Source organism: Parasteatoda tepidariorum, chromosome 6 (assembly GCF_982258835.1).
Source record: "Parasteatoda tepidariorum strain Cologne lab strain chromosome 6, Ptep-v5.0, whole genome shotgun sequence".
NCBI lineage: Eukaryota > Metazoa > Arthropoda > Arachnida > Araneae > Theridiidae > Parasteatoda > Parasteatoda tepidariorum.
Genome location: NC_141760.1, coordinates 88,295,163 through 88,321,602, shown reverse-complemented (window position 1 = coordinate 88,321,602; position 26,440 = coordinate 88,295,163). Strand labels below are relative to the sequence as shown.

Here is a 26,440-nt window from a genome sequence, read left to right as displayed (position 1 = left end):
CGAGGAGCATCCAGAAAGTCAGTTTCCCTAATTTATAAAAAAAAAAAGGACTCACACTTTCAGGAATATATTTATTAGCAACAAGTACAGCAATGTTTCAGCTATTTTTCGACATAGCCGCCACCAGAATTGAGACACTTGTCGTATCGTGGGATCAACTTTTGTATATCCCTCTGTCGAACTCTGCCGTCTGTGAATGGAACCAGCGTGTGACAGACGTCTTCAGCTCTTCGACGTTGCCAAAACGCTCACCGGAGGACAGGAATGTCTTGAGGTGCAAGAAAACGTGAAAATCGCTGGGAGCAATATCAGGGATGTAGGATGGATGATCAAACAACTCTCAACCACATTCCGTCAAAACAGCTGCTGTGCGTTGTGCCGTATGCGGACAAGCATTGCCATGGAGGAACGCAACATCTGCAGTAAGCATTCCATGACTCTTGTTTTGAATGGCACGTCACAATTTCCGCGGTGTTTCACAGTAACGGTAGACGTCTGTCACACGCTGGTTCCATTCACAGGCGGCAGAGTTCGACAGAGGGATATACAAAAGTTGATCCCACGATATGACAAGTGTCTCAGTTCTGGTGGCGGCTATGTCGAAAAATAGCTGAAACATTGCTGTACTTGTTGCTAATAAATATGTTCCTGAAAGTGTGTTCCTGAAAGTTTTTTTCTTCTTTTTAATTCGGGAAACTTACTTTCTGGATGCACCTCGTAATACAACGTGCTTTTAATTTTTTTTAAAAAATTCCGTTCGTATTCCTTTTTATTAATTTATATTTAAAACTTGCAAAAATGTAAGCGAAAAAGGCATTGTTACAATTTTTATTTTCATACGAATTCATTATTATATACAAATTCATAATTATTATAATTTTCAATATAAAATTACCGCTAATACGAAGCTATAACATATCTGGCAATCTTATAATATTGTTTATATTAAATTATCAGATACCAACATTTTAAAAACCATAATAGGTAATTGTAACAAATGTGTTTTTTTCTCTTTTTTCTTTGCAAAATAAAACCAAGACTGGTTTACAATGAAAAATTTATCATTTTTGTGTGTGTTGAATAAAACATAAATAAAAACATAAACAACATAAGCAAATATTTTTAGAACAAAAACATAAGCAGAAATAAAATATTGCTTTAATTTTTAGAAGAAAAAAAATCAGTCACGATTCAAAAAGGAGTAAAAAGCTATTCCCTCCAAGCTAATAAAGTAACGCCATTATTTCTTGTCTTTTTTTCTTTTTATGAAAAAAGACAGACGTTCTGCTGTGGATTAAACTCTATCGTCTAAAATTTGAAAAGTATAAAAAATTACCAAAAACAAGAAAATTTAAAAAAAATTTTGCAAAATTTAAAACGGCGAGGGTAGTAATGCATTACTACTTGATCATTTTTTTTCTATTTTCTTGAGTTCATGCTATTAATATCTTGAGTAGATTAATTCAATTTATACAAATAAAAAAAAACAAAATAAATAAATATGAGTTTCTGATTAACAGACTTCATTATGTGGAAGGAAAAATTTCGAATTGCATTATTTAATGATATGTATCAATGTAGATTAGTATTATCTATAGAAACCCTTCTTTGGATAGGATATTGGCTTTTTCTGAGACTTTTTTCTTTTTCAGACATCAAAACTTTCGAATCATTTTATTTACTCTGATATTGTTGGCTGTCAGGCATTTAACTTGGATGTCGGCGAAGTAGAGTTAAGTTTGCTATGGGAAATGCCGTATGCAAAGTATATTGACAAACCTATAAAAAGAAAGAGATGGAGTTAAGTAACAAAATTAAAAAAACTGTGTGTTTGAGAAGCTTTAAATATTTTACTAATAACCCTGATATTTTTTAAACATTTTCAGACTAATGCATTTAGGCTACGTAGAAATGTGTGAGAAATTATTCAGTCAAATTAAATTTGGTTATGTAGATTGCAGTGAGTTTTTAATAATGCCATTTGTCATTCAGTCCTTCAGAATTCAAGAGTTACTTCCGCTTTTGACAATTCAGCAATCTTTCAGCTGTATTTTGTTAATTTTGAGAATTATTTCGTCACGAAATTGCATGATTTGGGACGAAATTCGAACTCACAAATACCAAAAATATTTCCTCAACTTGAAACCTCATCACAGTGCATTGTGGGAAATTGATAAATAAAATGACAAAACTAGGATGAAGACAAGTCGATCGGTCGGAGAATGGCGAAATATTTCTCTACTTTTTGACGAAATTATTTTCTCGAAGAAATGACGATGGATTATTTCATCACTTGTTGAAATGTTCGTTTGGAGCATGTACTAGGAAGCGAATCGTCAAAGAAAGAAAGCTTCGTGAAATTAGATTATCCATTTTTTACAGTGTATATAGAAATCAAGTTACAAAATTTGAAATAATACTCTTTTGCATGTATTCCTAGACTTTTTTTAAATTATCAATCTGCTTTCGTGCTCGCCTTCAATTTGCTGTAAGAATCGTCAAAAATATACGCTGTGTACCAGTTTTGATTAGAGCTTAATTTCAAAATTAAATCAATCCCCTTATTTATAGGTGCATAATGTTAATGATGGCAAGCAGAATCTCTCATTTAAATAGCGTGCATGCTGATGTTAGTCATCAGTTTCAAAATTAGCTGAATTAGACGTTTTTTTTTATTTTCATCATTTAAATAAACAATAATTGTGTATAATATAAAAAAAACACAACTACTTCCACTTAGTAGGAATAACATTTACCATGACGCAATGCTAAATTCTATGCCACTATGCACATAAATGCCGCTATCCACATAAATCAATTATTAATCAAAAATCGAATATCAATTACTTTTCTTTATAATGCAATAAAATCTGGAGAGCAGCTATTTAAACGATCAAACACTTCGTTTGTTTATTTGTGGCTTGAAGTTAGGGTCGCAGAAAATGCCGTTCATGGGTTAAATTTAGTAGGAATAACACAACCTGTGACGTAGGCTATAGTATACCCAATTAATGATTTTTACCAAATATTGTGACTTTAATTACATAATTTTTGAATTATTAACTATATATATATATATATCGTACGCTAAATGAAGTACCGGTTCCTTGCAAATATAGTTAGTATTTTGCAATACGTTTGGCTAATTGAAAAAATCCTCATTATTTCCAAAAGATCCTGATATTGTTAGACTTATTACAATCAGCATATTGACTTTTAGGCTAAATAGGAAATGTGCAAATAACTACTCGATGAGACTAGATTTTCTTCGACTTTTTTTAATAAAACTTTAATAAAGCTATTTACTATAAGCCATTACTACACTCAGCATAAACAGCCTGAAATAGTAAATCAGGCTAATTAATCATTGGATGATGAATTTTCTAATTTGCCCATGAGCCTTCACTGCAATGAACCATAAAAAGTGTCAGGTTGATTTAAAACTGTTTAGAAATTTCCTGAATTAGCCAAGTGCATTTCTAAATGACGGCGATTGTTTTCAATAAACTAGACTATTCAATTAGCCTATCACGTAAATATTATTGGAGGTATCATACCATTTAATGCTCTGGTAAAAGCAGTTTCACACTCACCTACAATTACCCAAACTAATAATCTCAACCACGTGGCAGCTTGAAGATTTACTAAAAGGAGCACATTGAAAAAAATGCTTAATGCTGGAATCAAAGGAACCAGAGGTACCTAAAAGAAACGTTCATATACAATAAATCTAAATCTGTAAAGGAACAAAAAAAAAGACATTTTAAAAATGGAAATCTGTGTAAAACCGATTCACGTAATTTCGCAAAGTACCATTTTTCTTTTTTAAAAAAAGAAGAAATGTTGAGAGTGGAACAGAAACAAAAATTCTTAATCATTAGCAGTTTGTTATCCTTTTTGTTTCAAGTCCGAGTTACTTTTACAATTAATATACTAATTGTAATTAAGATGTAATTAAGATTGTAATTACTAATTGTAATTGTGAATAAGATACTTATTGTAATTGTGATTAAGATACTTATTGTAATTGTGATTAAGATACTTATTGTAATTGTGATTAAGATACTTATTGTAATTGTGATTAAGATACTCATTGTAATTGTGATTAAGGTACTAATTGTAATTAAGAATGAGAACAAGTCACAAATAAACCGTAAAATTTTGGTAAATGTGCATAACACTTTATAACTTAGTATTTTTCACAATTTAATCTTAATATTTTTACCGATATATCTCAAAATTTAAAAAAAAAAGGTTTGAAGTTTGGTAAATATGTTTAATGATCAGTATGAATTTTTTCCTGATTAAATTTTAATATTTGTTTTCCGTTAAACTTTATAATTAAAGAATAAACATTGGTAAAATCTGGTAAATTCACTGAATGCTTCATAATTTAGAATTTTTTTTTTATCATTCCTACGATGAAATAAGAAAGGAAACTAAAAATAGACATAGCAAAAATATTCTTAATGCGACGCAGGTACTTAATTCAGTGCTGTTGAACAAAAATTCAAAGCACAATTAAGTTTTTTACCTATTATAGTCACAAACTAAGGCCTTAAGTTCTAAAATTTACTTTTTTTTAAATCAATCAAAATATTGACTCTAGAGAATGTATAGTGCCTTACCTTATAATTAATATGTAATGAAGATTGTTCATGAAGCATTATCAGAATGAATGATATTGCAAAACCACAGAGTAGAATGACCACTATACAAATAGACCACCAAGCACCCTCAATTATGCTGACGTAACACACTCTCACAAATCCACACAGCAGAAATGTGAACACTACATAGCTTGTCAAGCACATAAGAACAAGCTTCCCCGGGTGCCAGTCAATGAAAGCCTGTAGTTTTCTGAACTGACTTTTTAATTGTCCTGCAGGATCTACAGCCTCTACAACCTGTATTTCTTTGCTTTTATCACCTCCAATTGGGCTGAGTTCTTGCCAATTTGTCTTTAGTTCAGCGGCTGGTTTGTATCTAAGGACTATGACTGAAGCACTAACAACTAAGTAAGCAAACAAAGTTCCAATCGAAAGCATTTCTACTAAAATACTGATGTCAAAAACTAATGTAAGGATGCCGGACAGGGAAGAGAAAATATACATTGCTGTTAAGGGGATTTTGGTTTTCGAGTTAACATTTGCACAAAAAGCAAACAAAAGTCCATCATCTGCCATAACATATGTTACTCTGGTTAGGGCAAAAAGGCTTCCAATTATTGCAGTAGCCATACCACTAACAGCTCCTACAATCACTACTATTTTTGCCCAATGTGCGCCATGATAAGCTAAAGCTTCCGGTAATCCAGAGTCTTCGACAATATCCTTGTAGTTAACCATCAGAGTTAATACAGTAGATACTCCAACGTAAGCAATAGTAGCAATAGCCATTGAAAACATAGTTGCTTTGGGTATAGATTTCTGTGGATTTTTTACTTCCTCCCCCGATGAGGCGATTGCATCAAATCCCACGTAAGCATAGAAGCATGAAGCAGCTGCAGCAAGAACTCCCGAAAAACCATACGGCAGGAATCCTCCTCTTTCTGGATTAGTCCAATTCGCCGTATCAGCAAAGTATGCTCCTACACCGATTATAATAAGTATAACACATAAGTTTACGTATGTGAACACGTTATTTAAATGTGATGTCATTCTAACCCCAAATGACAAATATATCACAAATAAAGTTAAAATTCCTAATGCTAGGAAATCTAAGTATTCTGCCATATATGGTTGGTTGATTTCACCAATAAATGTTATTGTTCCATTTTTGATGCGACCTCCAGTTAAAGAGTCTATATAAGCACTGCATGATCTAGCTGTAGCAGCTGCACCTATGACATGTTCCAGTGCTACATTCCAACCGACTAGAAAAGCCCATAGTTCTCCAAGGGCTAAATACGTATATGAATATGCAGATCCAGATCTTGGATATCTTACTCCAAGTTCAGCGTAACACAAAGCAGCTAAAAATGAAGCAAATCCACTGAGCAGGAAAGCTAAGATTATCGCCGGACCTGCAATATTTTTGGACACAGTTGCAGTTAGAACATAGACACCAGATCCAACCATGTGACCAACGGCTAGAAGAGTGATATCTGCTGTGTTGAGACATCGGCGTAAATTAGTTTCTAAGACATTTGTGTCAGTATATTTTTTTCTAGTAAGTCGGGCTGCAAAACTTTTAAATTTGGTGGACATTCTTCTAGAGTTCGAGAGCACACCTAGGAAAAAATTGTCAAAAATTATACAAAGGTCTTAAAAATAATATCCCAATCTAATAAAGACAAATCTTTAAAAAATCATTTATCTTAAGAGTTATATTACTTATATATAATTTGCGTAAAAAGATATGCATTTGAATTTATTGTCTTCCATTTTGATAAAAAAAAAATATCACTGATATTTAGAGTCAGAATGACGACACAAATTTTCTGTATGACGTCATATGTCATTCTAATACTACCTATCACTTAAATTTATTATTTTTTCTGGAGATAAGAGCTATCAAGGAAAAATTCAATACGCTAACAAAATGAAATACAATATATATTTACTACGTTTTTATTTTCTGCTTTTGTGTCTGAAACTATGGAATTTTGAAATCAAAATTTCAACTCTTTTTTCCGACTAGCTAAAATGTTCAAATTTTAGTTGCAGCAGCACGATTATATTGAAAACGCTGGATTCAGTCGTTTCTGGCCGATACAAGCATAAATTTATCACTAAATAAAATTTATAGTAAATAAAAATTCCATTCTTTTTTTCAAAGTCGCTTGAACGCTAAAGATTTAACAGAATAATTGTGTTGAATGACATTAATTCTTTATATTCAATTCTTCTTTTTTTATCTAACAGAAAGAAAATTATTTTCTTCCTTTGAGAATTCGATGTAGATTAATTCTAAAAAAAATGTAATTGATATTGATCAAAACGTAATTAAAAAGCGTTCGGTCATTCTGAGACCTGACTTTAAAAAAAGATGCAGAAAACGCGGTATAATACTTTTTTCTAAGTTCAACTAATTCAATTTAGTTTTTTTTTTTCAATTACTACTTAAAAAAATAATAAATTTTAATTCATAGCATTTTTTACATGGTGTCGAATACTTTTATGGAGCATTTTTTTCTTCTCAAAATGGTCATGGAGCAAGCTCCACTAGACTCAGATATTAAGATATTACTATAAAAATGTCAAAAAGGCAACTGACTTAAATTTTTAATTTTTCTTACAATTTCTTTAATTGTAATTAAAATTCCGACGAACGAGAGACAACCTAGTTATGTTTTTACGATTATAGATTTGTTTGCATGACTTTACAAATCTAAAATTAATTAGATTATAGATATAAATCAAAAAAGCAAATCATAAAAAAATATTTTTAATTGATAAAATTATACCAAATGTGAAAGTGATAAAATTGTACCAAATGTGAAAGTGATAAATTTGTACCAATTGTTTTTTAAGTGAGAAAATTGTTCAATACAGTTGTTCGCTGCTTCTCAGGAGGTTAATGAATTATTTTCTCTTAAAGTCTGGTATATTAGGTATCTTGCATAGAAGGAACACAAAGCATTAAGTGTTTTTAAAAGCAAAATAAATAAAAATAAACAATAATTACTTTCAAGGTCTAATGTTCCTTTATGATGTGTGTTTTAAACATTTAGTTATATAGGTTAAATGCCAAATTATATTTCTAATTATAGCTCGAAGTCAAGAAATAGTGACCTGTCTCAGCACAACTACTTAACTCTGAGGGCAATAAATCATATATTTTATTTTATCACAGACTTTGCACAGACAATCTATCTGGCATCCATCACAACCAGTCTTGCTATTATGAACCCAACTCAAAAGGCAAAGAAACTCCTAGATCAAGTTCGCTTGTGTGTAACTGACTCACATGCATTACTTGGAGTTAAAAACCACGAAGACTTCCAAAGGGATTTCGAACCAATATCCATCTACCACTACAAAACTTTTATAGATCAGTAGTGAGGTTGGCGTGAACCAAGAGTAGTATACTAACTGACCAGCTATAATTGGGATTCGAAACTGGGTAACCAGGCGTCTGCTCTAACCCCTGCGCCATTTGAATTTGGAAGTAATAGATAATATTTTGCCGATTTAAAGAATTGTGATGGAGAAAAATGAAGCATTAGCATAATTTTTTTATAGAAATCCTACGGTCTTTAAAAATACAAAAAAAATTATTGAGGGATTATTAAAAAAGGCACATTACAACATTCTTAATCATCGCAAAGTATAATGCCCCAAAGAAAATATACTTAAATGGATTTCTAACAGCGGAAGATTTAACCCTTATCCCTTTACTTCACACTTTTTAAAAGTGAAGGGTAATTATTATTTTCACATGCGGGATTAGTCGAGGAATACAGGATAAATGCAGAAAAAATTTCTTGCAATTTTTGAGGAGGGGGGAATAAATATTTGCTACTCAGCAATTTTCTAGGGGGGTGGTGTTGAACCTTCAAGCTGAAGTAATAAACACGAAATAATCAAACAACAATTATCCATCTTACCAAAAGGATAATTGGCGTAAAACTGACGAATCTGAGAGAAAAGAGCATGTTTTTCACTCTCTGGTGGTCAATTCTTTCCTCTTCTTGTGCGAAGCAGTTTTCAATGTTAAATTATGAAGGACAGAAAAAAAAAAGAAAAAAAACTTAACTTTGTAGATGCGCAAAGAGGAACAGTGAAGGGTTAAAGAGGTTGATAAAAGAAAAACCTCACTGGCTTTATCGTAAATATACTTGCATTTTTTTTTTTTTAAATTTTTAAAGACGAATTGATTTTTGTGAACCCTGTCTGTAACTGTAAACAAAGCATCAAAAGTTTAGAATTCAATTTGTGTTACAAACATAAATACTCTTGCGAAAATTTTATAATTGAAATTCTTCTGAGTCCTACGTAAACTTTCTACCAATATTTCAAACCCATAAGAACCGTGCAGCTCAAAATAAATATTAAGTTTGCGATATACGCAAGAAAAATCTGGAACAAATTTTGTGACCTTAAACTTTTTTTTCCTTGGAAGTGCATTGTGATAAACCATATCTAAAACAGGAGGGATACCGTTTTTCAATGTTTTCTTGGCACACTAATATACTATTTTAATGCCTACAGAATAAATTGTAGTATCTACTTTTTATTACAATACATATCACAAAGATTGCTTCATGTTCTGTCAAATTTTTATGACATTGAATATAAAACTCAGATATTGTGAAATTTCTTTTCATTTAAACACGTGTAATCTAAAGAATCATTTGGAAACGACGCCAAATGAATGTATTCTATTATCTGAACTGACACAATCAAGATGAATTATGAATTATAAAACCCAAAATGTTATTAAGTGCTTTGTTTATGCCTAGTTTCTTATTCATAATCATTTAAGTATGTTTTGAATGTAAAAAAATGTTTAACAAAGAGAGCAAATACAATTTTATCTATTTTTAAAATTAATAGTTTATTCCGCAATGACCGTCAGTATAGCACAACGCTATTGAAATCTAGGAAATTACTATTAAGGAAGGCGACTCAACAAAACGTAACGACATGTTTTACTACTGAAAAATTTGGAGGAGTTGGAAAACAATTATTAAGAAAACCTTTAAGTTTCAACCATGAATCAAACAGTTATAATGTTTTGTGTATCCGCTTTCTCTATAGGGATTTGTCAGATTTAAATAAGGTTTTTATTTGTTCATTTATTTATTTATTTAGCAGTCAAATATTTATTTGCGGCCTATACTTAGTAGGCTTGATGATGAAAGCTGAAAAGCATACCGTGACAAAGTGACAATGTTTTAGTGAGGAAAAACTAAAACGCCATTTAAATCTGACATATTACTATTGATGAATGCAGATCAAAACTTGTTTGATTGTCGAAAAAACAGAGAGGAGTTCAAAGATGATTATCACAGAAACACATTCACGTTTCAAGCTGCAGTCAAACAGCTTTTAATGCCTTATATTTTGCCTCCCCCTATAGTGATTCATCAGATTTTGACAACGTTTTTATTTTCCCTTACTGAAATAATAATTAGTGACCCAACCTAAATGTATACTTTTTCGTCTTTGAATTTGACAAGAATTCTATAAATCTAGTATACGAGATTCAACTAAAGACAAATTTATATTTTTTTTTTCCTGTAAAATATTTTAAAGATAACATCAGCGATACATCCTAGCTTATAGCTCTATTTGATTAAAAAAAGATCTTAATGTCCGTACTTAATGTTTAATTATTTTTCATTCGCTGTGTCAGATAAATTTAATGAACAACGTTTACGTGATAACATGGGAAGACAACGTAATCATATTAATATTTCTAAAATTATCTGAGACCATGAGTTTATTTTGCTTATAATACTTCTTTTAAAAAGGAGTTTTTATGAAAGCAAATGATTTAAAATCAACGATAATTCAAATGAAAAAGAAATTGGTTGATGATTCATTAATTTAAATAACAGCTGCATAATGAAATAAAAGAAATACACTATGTATTAAAAAGCAAAATTTATGAATTCAACGTTCTTAGTCGTTCCGATGACCAGTTAAAATGAACCATGCTGTTATTGACACCATCAATGTTTAATTAATGTAGGTAATATTTAATAATTCAGATGGAAAAAAAATCTTTGTACTTAAATAAGCAAAAAGAAAAGATGCTTATTCGGCTTGGGGAATAGTAAAAATTCGTCATATTATTGACACATAAATGAATTAATATTGGTAATATGTATTTTATTGAAATAAAATAAAATAGGCTATGTTCCAAAAAGCAAAGTTAATGGAGAAAAGGGATTCGGCTAGGGCAGTGTTTCTTAACCTTTTTGGTATAATGGACCCCTTTTAAAAATTTTTAAGAAGTCACACCCTGTGGAAAAAGTAATTGCAAAAAACATCAATTATTAGAAAGCATTTAATTTTATTATTTTAATAGCATACAAATTTTTTTAAATTAAAAAGTAATTGCAAAAAACATCAATTATTAGAAAGCATTTAATTTTATTATTTTAATAGCATACAAAATTTTTTAAATTAAAATTTTTAATGTTAAGGTTGCTGCTGCTTTTCCTTAATTAACAAATTGAATTGGGGGATAGATTTCGACAAAGCAACGCGCATATCATGTTCAACATTCAATCGATTTCGATGTTTTGTTTTTATTGTTATGAGTGTGGAAAATCCCGCTTTGCAAAGATACACCGTAGCAAACGGGATTATAGCTGCCATAGATCTCTTTACAAGCAAAGGGTAGGCCTCCAAACGTTTTAAAAATTAGGAGTAGTTAGCGGACCCCCAAAATATGACTCATGGACCCCTTAGGGGTTCATGAACCACAGGTTAAGAAACCCTGGGTTAGGGGAACTATAGAAAATCGCCATACTCAGGTGACGCTTAATTAATTTTAGTAATATGTACTACTGGTATTATAATTGGTGCAGTTTTAATAAATATTTTACAATGGATTTTCCTTAGATTCAGAAGAAGAAAGAAAATTTCGTGTTAGCAAAGATAGTGTATTGATATTTTAATGAACTTGAAATAAAAGAGCTTTTTCCTATCCCACCACTACTTATATTACTTTAAATAGTATATTAAAAGTTAGATAGGGAAATAGTTAAGATTTAAAATCCTTATCAAAGTCTTACAAGATTTATATTTGCATTTAAAATTATATTCGCTTTATTGAAGAATTATATTTGGTTTTAAAATTTCAGTTTCAAATTGCTACCATTGACACATGTATATCGCATTAAACTCAAATGTTAAAGGATTGTGCAGTAGGTACTAAATACACTAATAAAGGTATGCAGTATTATATTGATATATTAGGTAATTAGCAATTAACCAATACTAAACAGTTTTAATGCCGATACTATGGAAATAAGTATCTTACTGCCTCTCGATATTTTATTTTATAACCGTCGTTGAAAAGCTGACCCAATTTCTGGGCTTTACAGCTGCTAATATTCAACTTCGTAGTCTTGTAATTTCTAACCCAATTCAGAAGACAAGGGAACTCCTGGATCAAGTATTGGGAGAAATTTTGCCTTCGTGGAGAACTTTTTGATAGAACTAACCCGCATTTGCTCTACATGGAGAGAAAACCACAAAAATCTCCAACGGTTAGCCTGAGAGCAAAGGGACTCTAACCTATCTGTCTACCACTAAGGATATTTTATGTCAGCATTGTGGTCAATAGAATTCGCATCGACCAGTCATCGCTGGGATTCGAACACGGTTCCTCTTATTGGAAGGCGAAATCTCTAACCACTGAGCCATCACAGCTCACTGCCTCTCCATAGAGATATCCTGAGAAAATTTCTTCATGGTGCTAAATTTTGACTATAATGATTTGGCAGCGAGCAATAGTACCACGCCAAGTAATGCTGAATACAGTTAATCTCTTTTCTGCTGAGATGAAGTACAAAAACCGTTTTGCCTTATTTAGTAATGTAAGACCGGGATAATCTGGTTGGTAGGGCACTAGGCCCATGTCCAAGAGTTCGTGGGTTCGATCCCCGCCGGCTGAAGAATCCCAGTGTGATAAATGGTGACTGATGCATGTTAAATCTGTCGAGTCGCAAAGTCCCGCATGTTCCCATACCAAAGCAATACCTCTGGGGGTACTGATCTAGGAGTTTCCTTGTCTTCTGAATTGGTACAAAGCTACAAAGCTACGGAGTTGAACATTAGTAGTCGTAAACTCAAAATTGGGTCGGCTGTTCAGCGTCGGATAAAATAAAATAATAAATAAAATTCAGTAATGTAAACCCCCCAGGAAACGAAACAAATAATAATAAATAAAAAAAATTTAAATTATTTTAACTTTATTAATTGTGTCTGTATATGCCTCTCAGTTTTGTGGAGGATTTCGTTGCGTTATTAAATACTGATTAATTGATAATTTTCTCTTTTTTTTTATTCATCCCATGCAAAGAACAGGTTTTCAGCTATTTCGAAAATAAAAAGGAAATATGTGCATAATACTATGTGTAAAGACTTAATGCATTAGTTTCTTCAAAAACGTTGCACTTCCCTTTATTTTAAATTTGATTCACAAATAAAATCTTTCTTTGTCATTCTTAATTTAATTCAATGAAAGAGATAAATACGATACAGTGAGTTACCAAAAAATGGTCCGAACCAGTCAATTCTACATGTTAGCGCTATTAAGAACCTCTCACAGACAAAATAATCTATGACAGAATCTTGTAAATGTAAATTAGAAGAAGAAAATCTCACGCAGCTAAAACATTGTCAAACAGGATCCCATGATGACAAAATACCAGGATAAAATTTTAAACGGACAAAATATCGTTGGTAGAATTTCCCGCTAGTGAAATAAAAATTGCAGCTAAGAATCATGAGCGGTCAAATTCTTCGAGCGTTGAATCTTCGATAGTTCGAAAATAAAAATGAAATATGTGCATACTATGTGTATATAAACCAGTACTTGATGTACTGGTTTCATTAAAAACGTTGTATACTTCCCTTTAATTTAAATTTGGTTTATAAATAAAATCTTTCTTTGTCATTCTTAATTTAATTCAATGGAAGAGATAAATACGATGCGAGAATTACCAAAAAATGGCCGGAACCTGTCAATTCCACATGTTAACGTGATTAAGAACCTCTCACAGACAAAATAATCTATGACAGAATCTTGTAAATGTAAATTAGAAGAAGAAAAATCTCACGCAGCTAAAACATTGTCAAACAGGATCCCATGATGACAAAATACCAGGATAAAATTTTAAGTGGACGAAATATCGTTGGTAGAATTTTCCGCTAATGAAATAAAATTTGTAGTTAAGAATCATGGGTGTTCAAATTCTTCTAGGAACGAAATGGTAGCAGTCTTGTGCTTATAATTGTGTTTACTGTACCATATGATTACATGTAAGAATTAGTCCTAAAACCAGTCAGCTAAGAAGGATAAACCACTCATAATTAGAAATGTATTTTATAATAGTGGTTTCCATTTCTAACAAGTGGGAATAATTTTCCCCTTCCAGTTACCGGTAAATCTCTAAAGGGGAAAATGCGGTTGCTAATCTTATTTTTAAGCAAAATCTGAATTACAGCATTCAGCCGAATTCCGTAAGATAATTATGGAAAATACCGGAACAATACTATTATCTTCCGGAATATACTATTATCTTCCGTAAGATAATAGTATAATTATCTTAAGGAATTCAGCCGAATTCCGTAAGATAATTATACTCGGGAAAAAAAGTAATCGAAAAACAATTTAAAGGAAACAAAAATTTTCAAAAAATAAATGAAAAGAAAGAACTATTTTTAAATTCACATTTCATTTTCCCAAACACAACGCTGCACTGAGTTTTCTGATACAATGTTTTATTTGGCATAGATCTAAATATCAATTATATAATAAACGGATACTCAATTTACGAATCATTTTTACGGTTTTTTCTCTGATTACTGTCGACGTCTGCTTTATTTGCTACTATTATCCTCTACTCAATTAAATTTAATTTTTTAATATAAAAGTTATTTGTCTTATTTTTATTTTATTATGAAATATTTATTTTTAGTTCAAGAATATAAACTACTGTAATTTAGTTTTTTTATTAAAGCTAATTACTAACTGCGAATCGTTTTGATTGTGTCTGAAATCTAAATAAATGCATGTTTGCATTTTCTGATATAGACTTGGAGGAGGGGGATTATTGTACAGTAAAGGCGAAAGGAGAGAAGCGGCAAAAAAAAAAAAAAAAATTCGAAACCCCCCTGTTCCCTGTAAAATGCTGTTATAGTATAAAATATATAATTGACTTACCAGTTTCGGTTGAGGCAGCCATGCTTTATGGATTATTTATTAGCGATTTAATGTATCTATCAAATTTGATGATTTTGGAAACATAAAATATTCCAAAAAAATAATTTTTTTGTTCCTTCTGCAGCGCCTATCAATGCCAAACAAAACATTTGATTATTATTTTATAACAACTTTTATAAAGCACCATCTTCTATAACGAATTTTGAAGATAGCTATGTGTCAAGCATTGTAGCTGAACTTCAGCCAAATGAATGCATGCTGATTCCACGATTTGCGAGCTCTTAACGTGTAATAAATGCATTTACGTTTTATAAAGAGAAGTAGAAAACGGCGCTGCTCTGATGAAATCTCGCCAATGTATAATTCTTGTCGGAACTGTCGTGATGTGAACAAATATTTACTTAATTTATAGTCTGAATCTCGAAAATAAAATTATATGGAGTTATTTAAAAGAAACCTGCATGGCATACATAAATAGCATTGAAATTCTATCTTTTCAAATCATGTCTTACTAGTTATCACGAATAAAATAATAGCTTTGTAGAATAGAAAAATATATTAAGTGAAAATGACATTTTCACGGTTAAAAGCAATCTTTATTTATTTATTAATAAAATTTCTATTCTCGCAATTCGTAACGAGAAAAAAATGTATTGTAAGATGCAACTTTACTTTTTTTCCCCTTATATATTCGAAAACTGTACCTCCTCCCCCCCTCTAAAAAAATTAACTAAATTAACAGCCAATGCACTCTTCTCTTAAGCTCTTCAAATAATATAGTGATTTTATCTTAATTAATATTCACCGAAAAAAATCCTTTTAAAAAAATGCTATTGTTCAGGCTAAGAATGTTATTAGTTTAATTTGCAAAGTTTTTCGAGTAAGGCTATTTTTAATGAAAAAAATGTTTGGTAGACTACAACTTCATGTTCTTATTTTTTTAATTATTTTTTTAGCTGCTTTATTTTTAATTTTATTATTTAACTAAACTGACTGTCAACACACGCTTCCATTAAGCTCTTTAAAGTTATATAATGATTTTATGCTTAGTAATATGCAGTAAAAAAATTATTTTAAGAACGTGCTATTTTCCAGATTAATTTATTTCTCAAGATTTTTCAAACAGGGCTCTATTTTTAATTAAAAGCTTGTTTTATTGACTGCAAAGTTTATTTATTTTTTTTTTATCTCTAAAAAGTAGGTTTTTTTTTCTTTTTCTTTTTTTTTCTTTCTTTTTTCGAATTTTCTAAAAAGACAGTCTTATACATTTAAACATTGTCTAAGGCAATTTACCATGAAGAAAGATATTTTGTAAACATCTTCTTGATTATTATTATTTTTTCTTTTTTATTTATTACTAGCCGCTTAAGGCGGCCAGCTGTCCGCCACGCTAAAGGTTTTCACAAATAAAGTTTTTTAAAACATAGCAGGAAATTTGAAGATTAGTGGACAATTAAAGTGTTCCTGTCCTGCAACGTTGTCTTCATACCCAGTTCTGCTGCAGATGTGTTATAGCTCTTGAGGATGTTTGAAGATGTAACTTTGCTATGGTAACCTAAGGCCTATGATAACCTAACCTATAATATAACTATCAGGTGGAGACTTTTTTTTTTAAAAAAAAAAGGCCTCAGAAATTGTAAAAGCATACAAAAGTTGCTTTCGAAATCATCATTGGCCAATAGCTGAAAATTACAGCGCAGTTAATAAGATATTTGAGAAACAGCAATAAAATATTCCTATTTCTTCCTAATTTTCCCCTAATAAAATATTAATATTCCTATAACTTCCTATTCTTGTAAAACTTCTTTATAAACAATATTTTTAGTTTTTCCATTTGGTGCGAATAAGTATAAGTTCTTTTCTTCACCAACTCTTGAGCAGCCAACATAAAGCTGTCCATGTGAAAAGCAAGGCTTCTGCAAGTCAAGACCAATGACTTTTAAAGATTGTCCCTGAGATTTATTTATACTCATCGCAAAACTAAGTCGAACAGGAAACTGAAGTCGTTTAAACTGAAATGGATTGTCTGAAGATATGATGGGGATGCGAGGGATAAGCACACTATTTCCTGTTGACTGTCCTGTTATAATCATCGCTTCAATAACATTAGGCATCAATTTTTTCACAATCAATCTTGTTCCATTACACAATGCAGGTGGATCCAAATTTCTTAAAAGCATAATTGGTGCCCCAATTTTCAATTCTAATTTATGTGCAGGCACTCCAGGTGGTTCCAATGAGTTCAAAAATTCTGTCGGATAGTTGACAACTTGATCTATTTCCATGACAGCGTCCATCGACTTGTAAATTTCCAGAGCACCAGGTAATTTTTTTAAAAGTTTGTTATTTATCACGTTAACAATATCATTTGTTGGAGAAAGGATAGCTCTTTCACATAGCCATTGAGGGTTGCAGTAATTTTCATGAATATTAGGAAAAACCATTTCTTTGAGTTCGTCGGTTGTAGCAACACGATTTCCAATATTTTTCACATCTATAAGCCCTTCTTTATCGCCACTAATATCACCATTTCCAAGTCTTAGAAGATTGTTGGCAAATTCCTGAGCAAAGACTTCTCCTGTTAAATGAACTCGCATATTTGTTTTCAGCCGCAGTCTTTGAACATTTGTCCAAATGTAAGATGACTTTATACATGCATGTATTTCATCTGCCTTTGTCCCACGTTGTATTACGGGAAGTGTTTGTCGAAAATCACCAGATAAAACTAAAGTTACACCTCCCATACACTTGTTGTTTTTTAAAAGGTCTTGCATAGTGATATCCAGGGCTTCTAAAGCAGCTTTATGTGACATAGTGCACTCATCCCAAACTATTAGTTTACATCTTCTAAGAACATCAGCTTTGTGTGAGCTTCTGGAAATATTGCAGGTAGGATGCTCGACGGTTGATAAATTTAAAGGTAATTTAAACACTGAATGAGCTGTTCGTCCACCAGACAAAAGAGTTGCAGCAATACCAGAGGATGCAACAGCAAGTGCAATCTTATTTCTTTGTCTCACTTTTGCTAAAATCAGATTTATGAGATAAGTTTTTCCTGTTCCACCAGGTGCATCCACAAAAAATATTCCACCGACGTCATTAAACACAGCAAATAAGATTTTCTCCACAAGCTTCCTTCTGGTCTTGAACCAGATTTGGCTCATTCGAATCAATGTATGATGTCATTTCATCTGTATTGTAATTAGTTGCCCTCAAAATTTCTCTGTTTAAGTCAATGGTACCTGTTTGTTGTGGCAAAGGAAGTCCATAAGTTTTTAAACCAGAACCACCCAATTCTTTGACCTTGTTTTCAAGAAGAATTAATGCCTGATTGAAGATGGCATCATCATAATTTAAATCCATGTCAGTACTTCTAATCCTGGCCTGGTGCAAAACATCTTCAGCCATATTTTCTCTTTGTAAATTCCACAATTCCAGAGGGTTTGCAATAGAACATGTTTGCAACATAATTGCAAATAAATTACGCAGCATTTCAGGTGATCGAACAACAGCAGCTTCTTCTAGCGTGCTTTTCCAGTGCGAGTCATCTTCAAGAAGTCCTCTTACCTGGCAAGCCTGCTTAAATGTTTCGCATTTTATTTCTCCAAAAGTCTTTAAGTCATTGAAAGATGTAGGTCCGTGCACCTCATGAAGCAGCAGTCGAAGATGAAAACATTCGGAATTGTTAGGATGAATAGTGTAGACGCGACCAAGTGCATCACTTGATTTAATTCCTGGGTCTTCAGATACTGTCTGACCAGATTTCCGCCGAACCCACTTTTTGCTGCTTGCAGACCATGTATAATACTTTGGCAACTGATTATACAACAAAGTGCGAGCAAAATCATCGTTTTGACATAAGCTAAAAAAAGAAGTAAGTGTTGTGGCTGGTGGAGCTTGAGCTCTTTCCCGTGCATTTTCTAATGTGAAGTAAACTCGCTGGCCATTCTCTAAGTGTACACTTAAATGAACAACTGTTGGATGCCTTTCATGTATAGGGAAACCCAAAATACGCCACACTGCCTCATTGCTACTGATGTATCGTCCTATTTCATAATGCTGTACTTCATCATGCACACTTTCGTCGTTGGCAATGTTAAATACAGCCATATCAGATCCTTTGTTTACGTATTTGCAAACATATTTTATAGATTTTATCGAATTACAAAATTCCACATTAATATGGGCATTAAAAGTTTTTGACAACAATGGACAAAAAGGAACTACCCATCTATTATCAATAACAATATCAGAACTCCGTACTTTTTTAACTGTCGTATAACTACCATCCTCTGGACTCTGTCGACGATACAGGGGATATCCATCTTCCCCTGTTTGTGTTTCTTTCAAAAAATTTCGAGGATACCTCTTCGTACATTTTCCATCTTTCATGCAAGGAGACTGTTGATTCAGGATCCCACAAGGGCCATGTATCATTTGCGTCTTAATAACATCATGCAAAACTGGATCAATTTTTGGATCTGGTATTTCTGCACTTATTACATTATCTATGCTATGAACATGGATTTTTTCATGCAGCCAAATTAAGATATGAGCATGTGGGAGACCACGTTTTTGCCACTCTATTGTGTACATAAAACATTGAACAGAGCCAAATACTTTTCCTTTGTTGATGAGAATCATAAGAGCTCTTAGTTTAAGATGAAAAACTCTTGCTAGCAAATCATGTCGATCGTGACTTCTCTGCCTAGGCATTAATTCATTGGTAACCTCCTGCCACTGAGGATTACAGGTGAATGTAATAAACAAATCAGGCTTCCCGTAATTTCTAACATATGTCATCGCATCTTGAGTTCGCTCATGCATGTAGCGTGGACCACCAGTAAATGTAGAAGGTAAAATTACCATTTTACCTATATCATGAACACTCCCGTCTCTGTTTAGGGCATCCTTGAGATGAACATACTCTTCAACACGTAGTTTCTTCTGGTTCAAGCGTACAAACCTCAGTCGCTCAGATTCAATTTTTGCGAACATGTCCACAATAAATTGATTAAAAAGTTCCTTGCATCTCAAAATAATATTGAAATTTGCAGCTCGAAACATAATTCGATAGGCATAAAAATCCATTGCTGAAATTTTCTTAGAAGTCGGGAAGCCAGTAGTTGGGTTTAATTGCCTTAGTTCAAAATGGTAGCCGTCTTCACCTTGCCAGAACATCAAAGGATACTGCAATGCATCATATGCTCGGTGTGTTTCTGCAATTTTTTAATTTCATTACTTTTCAATTCCAATACTATATCTCTGCTGCTGTATACATCACCTGCAAGAATAACTGCCACCTCCGATGTATTTGGAGCATTAAATCGTCTTTCATGCTGACCGACAGGTGTTTTATCTGCCTGAATTATAACTTTTAATTCAGGAGTCATTTTCTCCATGACCAACTTAAAACTTCTCACGTAATTATTGTGTTCATGCAACATTTCTTGCAAACTTGAAACTAATGCTTGTTTTACTTTCAAAACATTCCTGCAACGTTGTTCGGATTGCTTTTCCTGATCACCTACAAAGTATAATTGAAGAAAATTTGGCTTATCATTTATTTGTGGTTGTAGGCTTCCTATTCTGTGGTACACTTGTCCCTGAACTTTGAAAGTAGGCATAAAGCCTTGTTCCCGAATTTCACTCCCAGATCCAAATGATGTCATCTGAAAGCATGAATTGTATCTTCTGATGTTAGTCTGAAAATGTACTGTTTCAATTGAAGAATCTGTTAACAATGCCAGTAGAGGTTCAGGAGGTGTTTGAAGTTCACATAGCTTAATTTTTCCATTGCTACAACACATACTTGGTGTTTCACCTTTCCATTTTAATACCTGGCAAGAAATGCATTCTGTTGCCATTCCGCCAATTTCTATCAATGGATCTGATGCATAACATAAAGATGGGTTGTACATAAATGCAGAGTTTTCCTTGTCTTGCCACAAATGCAATCGAGCTTGGGATGTTGAAGCACGATTTTCTTCTAGCCTTCTTCGACGTTCCTGGGATGTTTCTCGGGTCCTTGCATTTCTGGTTGAGACACGATTATTTTCTAATCTTCTTCCGCGTTCTTCAGATGTTTCTCGGGTCCTTGCATTTCTGGTTGAGACACGATCATTTTCTAATCTTCTTCCGCGTTCTTCAGATGTTTCTCGGGTCCTTGCATTTCTGGTTGAGACACGATCATTTTCTAATCTTCCTCCGCGTTCTTCAGATGTTTCTTGAGCCCTAGCACTGCTTGTCGAAATTCGGTCATATTCCATCCTTCTTTGACGTTCCACAGACGTTTCTTGGGCCCTTCTTCTTCTTTGAGAATCTCTTAATGTCTTTTTCTTTGACAAAATACAAAGTTTTTTGGAAGGCGGTTCTGCCATATCAGTAATCGGGTGTTTAAGAAGTCAACGAATACTTTAGAACAGCAATTACTATGAAAGCAAATCATGAAACTTCAATATTAAAATCTAAGTGCCTACCTGCAAACTGAAACTTTCTGAAAATAACTAATTACATTTAATAAAAACTGTTAAAATAAAGAATAGAAAAACCAAAGAGATCCAAGGTAAGTGTGATCGTTCCTTCAAAAACAATTAAATTCCTATTTTATATATTATATAGCTACTACGCTTAAGAAAAAAAAACGAAAATGCTAAATACATGAAAAGAACACGAAAACGAATTAATTTTTTATCGTATCAACTTCTATTTCTATATAATTTTTTATGGTATCAATTTATATATCTATATCGCAACAAAAATTATCGTTTTCGCTTAAGAAAAAAAAACAGAGCGTGGAAAGAAGAAGAAAAACTTATTATAACAATTATGAACAGCGACAAATATATCAAAGCGAATCGTTCTATTTACGTATCGAATATGTTGCCACATTTTTGACACAAAAGTTAAACTTTTCTCCACTTTGATAAATGTATGCTAATGCGAACCTTACAATTAAATTATTAATTCCTTTGTGTATTATTGGTTTAAGTTGTCGAAAATTAATATTTCAATTGTAAGGTTCGCATTAGCATACATTTATAAGAGTGGAGAAAAGTATATGCATTTTTTAATAGTTTTTTGAATATGGCTCTTTGAAAACGAATATTACGTCAAGTGCTCAGGTATTATAATTTTGATCTAGTTGCGCTTGTATAATTTTGATCTAGTTGCGCTTGTATAATTTTGATCTAGTTGCGCTTTCTACGTCATTTTGCTAACATCGTTTGGTTTGTTATTTAACATCGTTTGGTTTGTTATTTCTAAGTTAACTTTCAAAAAATTAGCTGGCAACAGCAACGAAAAAGCAGAGATTTTCTTACAAAATGACTGATAACTAAAAAACTAATCCAAATTTTTGAAAAAGAAAAAAAATACTTCTTCATTATGTCAAAACACAATTATGTGCCGAGTTTCGTGCCTTGGCGAGGCTTCTGGGGCGATATATTGTGATTACAGACAGACAGACACACACACATCCGCGTTTATTATTATGTATAGATGTATAGATGTATAGATAAATTAGTTTATTACCATTAATATTTTTACAGCTTGCTTTGTGGATTTTTTTTTATTAATTCTATTTTAAAATAATGGACAGCGAGAATAATTTCGAATGTACGCATCTAATTACTGTATAAATTTTAAGTAAAATGTATAGCACTCTTATTGGCCCCCTAAGAGCGTTTAGATCCTACTATACTGAAAGGAAACACAAATAATTAAATTCGAAAAGGATAGAACTTCTTTGAAAAAAACGCGCTAAGAAGCAGCAGAAATTTCAGAAAAAAGTATCAATAAAAGAAACAAAGGAAATAAAAATAAAAATATGACCACCGAAGCCGACGTCTTCAGGGGGTACCGGCCTCGGTAGCCATTAAAAACTAAACCATTTCTAATTGAGGGAGAAGCAAATGCTTAAAATATCTCCCTCAGTATACCCCGATGGTTTTGTATAGAGGTCCAGGAAAAACAAGATACATTCAAAATAATAAACAAATTAAGAAAAGAAACTCAATCAAAATCATCAGAAAAATAAAAACTCACTAAGTCACAGGTCAAGCATCAACTTCAAAAGCAAGTAGAAGAAAAGAAAACACTAAAAACTGAAAAAACAACGCCCCCTATTATAATGCGCAGAAGTTTAAAAATGAAATGGAAAAGGTCAGGAGAAGGAAATACGTAGACAAATTAGTAGAATGCTTAACTGGGGCTGCTCAGTTAAGACTATAATTGCGCCCTGTTAAAAGAAAAAATTATATAAAAACTTAGAAACCATCAATCATTTTTTAATTAAAAAATTAACATTACAAAAATTAAAAGGAAAATCAATATTACTCAAATAATTTAAAAAATTATCCACAGCTTCCCGAAAACTTTCAACATTATTGCAAATTTTCTTGATCCTAACTAATTGTGAAAAAACAAGATTTTTGAATATTTTACTACACAAATTAGTTTTAAAGTTGCAGAAAAAAATAACATTAAATTTAAAAGCTTTTCTTTTATCAAACACACCAATTTTAATAAAACTGTTAACAATATCACTTTTAAAATCTAAATATTCATTATTAAAACAATTTTCATTAGTTTTTTTCAAGACCAAATCACCAGGATAAATACTATAAATAAAATTATAATCATCACAATTAAGCAAAATCAAATCATCAATGTATCTGAAAGCATTAAGTTCCTTATGTTCAAGAAATTTAGCCTCAAAAAAATGCAAAAAAAAGTTGGCAAGAGCCCCAGAAAAGGAATTACCTTGTGGAATTCCAATAATTTGTTTATAAAAATCTAAACCATTAAAAAGAACATTCTCCAAAAAATTAAACTTGCATAAATCTAACCAGTTAAACCTATCAATTTTTTTTATTAAATAAATACCTGTCATAAATACCTTTCAGTTTTCTTTTCTTCTACTTGCTTTTGAAGTTGATGCTTGACCTGTGACTTAGTGAGTTTTTATTTTTCTGATGATTTTGATTGAGTTTCTTTTCTTAATTTGTTTATTATTTTGAATGTATCTTGTTTTTCCTGGACCTTTATACAAAACCATCGGGGTACTGAGGGAGATATTTTAAGCTTTTGCTTCTCCCTCAATTAGAAATGGTTTTGTTTTTAATGGCTACCGAGGCCGGTACCCCCTGAAGACGTCGGCTTCGGTGGTCATATTTTTATTTTTATTTCCTTTGTTTCTTTTATTTATAGATCCTACTATGTCATTCTTATTTACCCCCTATAAACGTTTAGATATTTTTATGTATAGCATTCCTAATGGCCCCCTAAGAACTTTTAGATCTTTTTATGTATAACATTCTTATTGGCACCCAACGAATGTTCAGATCTTTTCATGTATAGCATTCTTATTGGCCCCTAAGAAAGTTTAGATCTTTTTAATGAAGTAACATTTAAATATTAGGTAATCATGACTTGTACTTTTTTGTTCTTCCCGCCTTGTCAAAGCAACAAACAAACTTTTCGCATTCTTGTTTTGGGTTTTCTCCCTTCTAACAAACTTCTGACAATTATACATATTATGTGACAGCACCATGCAAAATGTAAAAACTAAAAGTTTTGTTTTTCAAAGGAGATACAGCTTTTGAATTTTTAGATTTAAGCCAGTTTCTCTCGAAATTTTGAAACCTTAAATTCATTAGTTAAAATTTTTTGAACAGTAAATTTAATGTTCTACATTTTATTTTATTAACTATTCTGCTTTTTATATTTAATTTTATAACCGTAGTTGAACAGCTGACCCAATTTTAGATTTACGACAACTGTTTTTCAACTCCGTGGTCTTGTAATTTTGAACCCAATCCAGAAAATAAGGGAGCTCCTGAATCACTTATTGGGGGAAATTTGCCTTCGTGAAGGACCTTTTGATGTAACTTACACGCATTTCCGTTTCATGGATAGGAAAACAACGAAAACCTCCCACGGTTAGCCTCACGGCTAGGAACCTCTAGCCCGTCTGCGGCTGAATACATTTTACATCAGTACTGTGGTTGGTGCGAGCCGGGTGGGGAAATACTCTACATTTGTCTACTTTTTTTTAAATGGGCAATCAACGGTCTTTGCCATTGGGTTTTATTTAAAATCCTTTCACATAAACTTAAGTTTTATGTAGTATCATCCATTATTAATCTAAGACATTGAGTGCTGAAGGGTTCTCAGATCATTACAGTTCTCCATATCATCACTGATATGTTGTGGCTGTCAGAAGGATTCAATGTAAAAAAGAAATTCAAATATCATCCTAAGCTCAAGACATTTACAGCTTAGTTCTAACAACACAGGTCACTCAACGGCTCGCTCAGTAGGATTTATATTTGAAATCCAAACTCATATTAAATCTAACACACTAACAGTATCATTTGTCATAAAGCTATATGACAATACTCTTTCTTCATGGCCTATGAAGCATAGGCAGGATATAAGAGGCAAATTGATAACACAAAAGAAATTTATTTAACAATCAAATATTGATTAGTTTCGTTGATTTTGAAAATAATATACATTGGATGAGAATGCTTAAGTGAGATTTATATTAAAGTAATAATATATAAACATGAGCTTTTGCATACGAAGCTAAAATACTATTACTACTGCTGAAATTCTATCACTTATACTGAAGCGCCTTTATCACAAATTTGAGAATAATGTTTTTTATAATTGCTTGATCTATGAAAATTTTATTGGAACAAAACGATTTGTCTATTGAACTAAAGTACAAGCCTAAATTTTTTCAATGCGAATCTATCAGATAACGTTAAGTAACACACGAACCGAAATTTGGATCAAGTCATAGTCTTGAAAACAAACACAAACTTTCACTAATATCAGAAATAAAATATTATTGTTTATTTATGGTATCCATTGCAATAAACAGCGTCAACACTAGGGCACATTCATCTGCGTATTCATCTACACCGATATTAATTATTATATTTATATTTAATACAAAAAAGCTTATTAACAATGGTAAAAAAGTTTTACTTATAATAAAATCCATTCGTGGTCACAACGCTCAAATTCGCCATCTGGGGAAAAAATCGGTTCCATGTCTTGACCCTTCCCCCTTGCCTCTTCTAAGTTGTAAAGGAATGTGCTGTCATATTTTCCTTTCTTAATATTTTTCGTACTTTCGTTTAAATTTTTTAAGATTCCCACGACGCTTCTTTTGGAACTACGTTCAATGTAGTTTTCATTTCCATATAGTTTCCTAACTTAAAAGTTTTTAATCCATTTGAAAATCAAGATGGAAACTAACGTACTTCTTTTTCCGCATGCTATGGCGAAAGAATGTGAAGAGTTGCCATAGGTAGAGAGTTCCGCTCTACGCAAACACTACACCCCATTTTGATCACCAATTCAAAAAGAACAGTGTTCCACAAAGGACTGATCGTTAAGACACGGTCCCCAGCAGAACATCGAAGTCAAGCATAACTGGCTGTGGTCAGTAAGCGAGTGGGTGACCCCTTTGATCAGCCTGCGTAGGGACCGAAGGTGAGCGGTATCGGCCCTTGTTAAACTGTTCTAACTTAAAGCGCTTGATTTCGGGAGCAGGTCGTCAGTTTACCAAAGCAGG

General features: G+C 32.2%; 2 protein-coding genes across 2 annotated transcripts; both read right to left on the bottom strand.

Moving 5' to 3' along the window:
• Positions 1-1,042: 1,042 nt before the first annotated feature.
• Positions 1,043-15,182, bottom strand: LOC107443025 (cationic amino acid transporter 4). Its single transcript, XM_043051502.3, has 4 exons — positions 14,851-15,182; positions 4,629-6,232; positions 3,594-3,702; positions 1,043-1,779 (listed from the first exon to the last, which is right to left on the bottom strand). The coding sequence occupies exons 1-4, from the start codon at positions 14,870-14,872 to the stop codon at positions 1,700-1,702; spliced, it is 1,815 nt and encodes a 604-aa protein (XP_042907436.2). The 5' UTR covers positions 14,873-15,182; the 3' UTR covers positions 1,043-1,699.
• A 1,455-nt stretch (positions 15,183-16,637) lies between these two features.
• LOC147808197 (uncharacterized) lies at positions 16,638-24,385 on the bottom strand. The gene is made up of 4 exons (XM_087166929.1): positions 24,369-24,385; positions 20,135-21,093; positions 17,979-20,069; positions 16,638-17,875 (listed from the first exon to the last, which is right to left on the bottom strand). Exons 1-4 carry the CDS (start codon positions 24,383-24,385, stop codon positions 16,638-16,640), a joined length of 4,305 nt encoding a protein of 1,434 aa, XP_087023055.1.
• Positions 24,386-26,440: the final 2,055 nt, after the last annotated feature.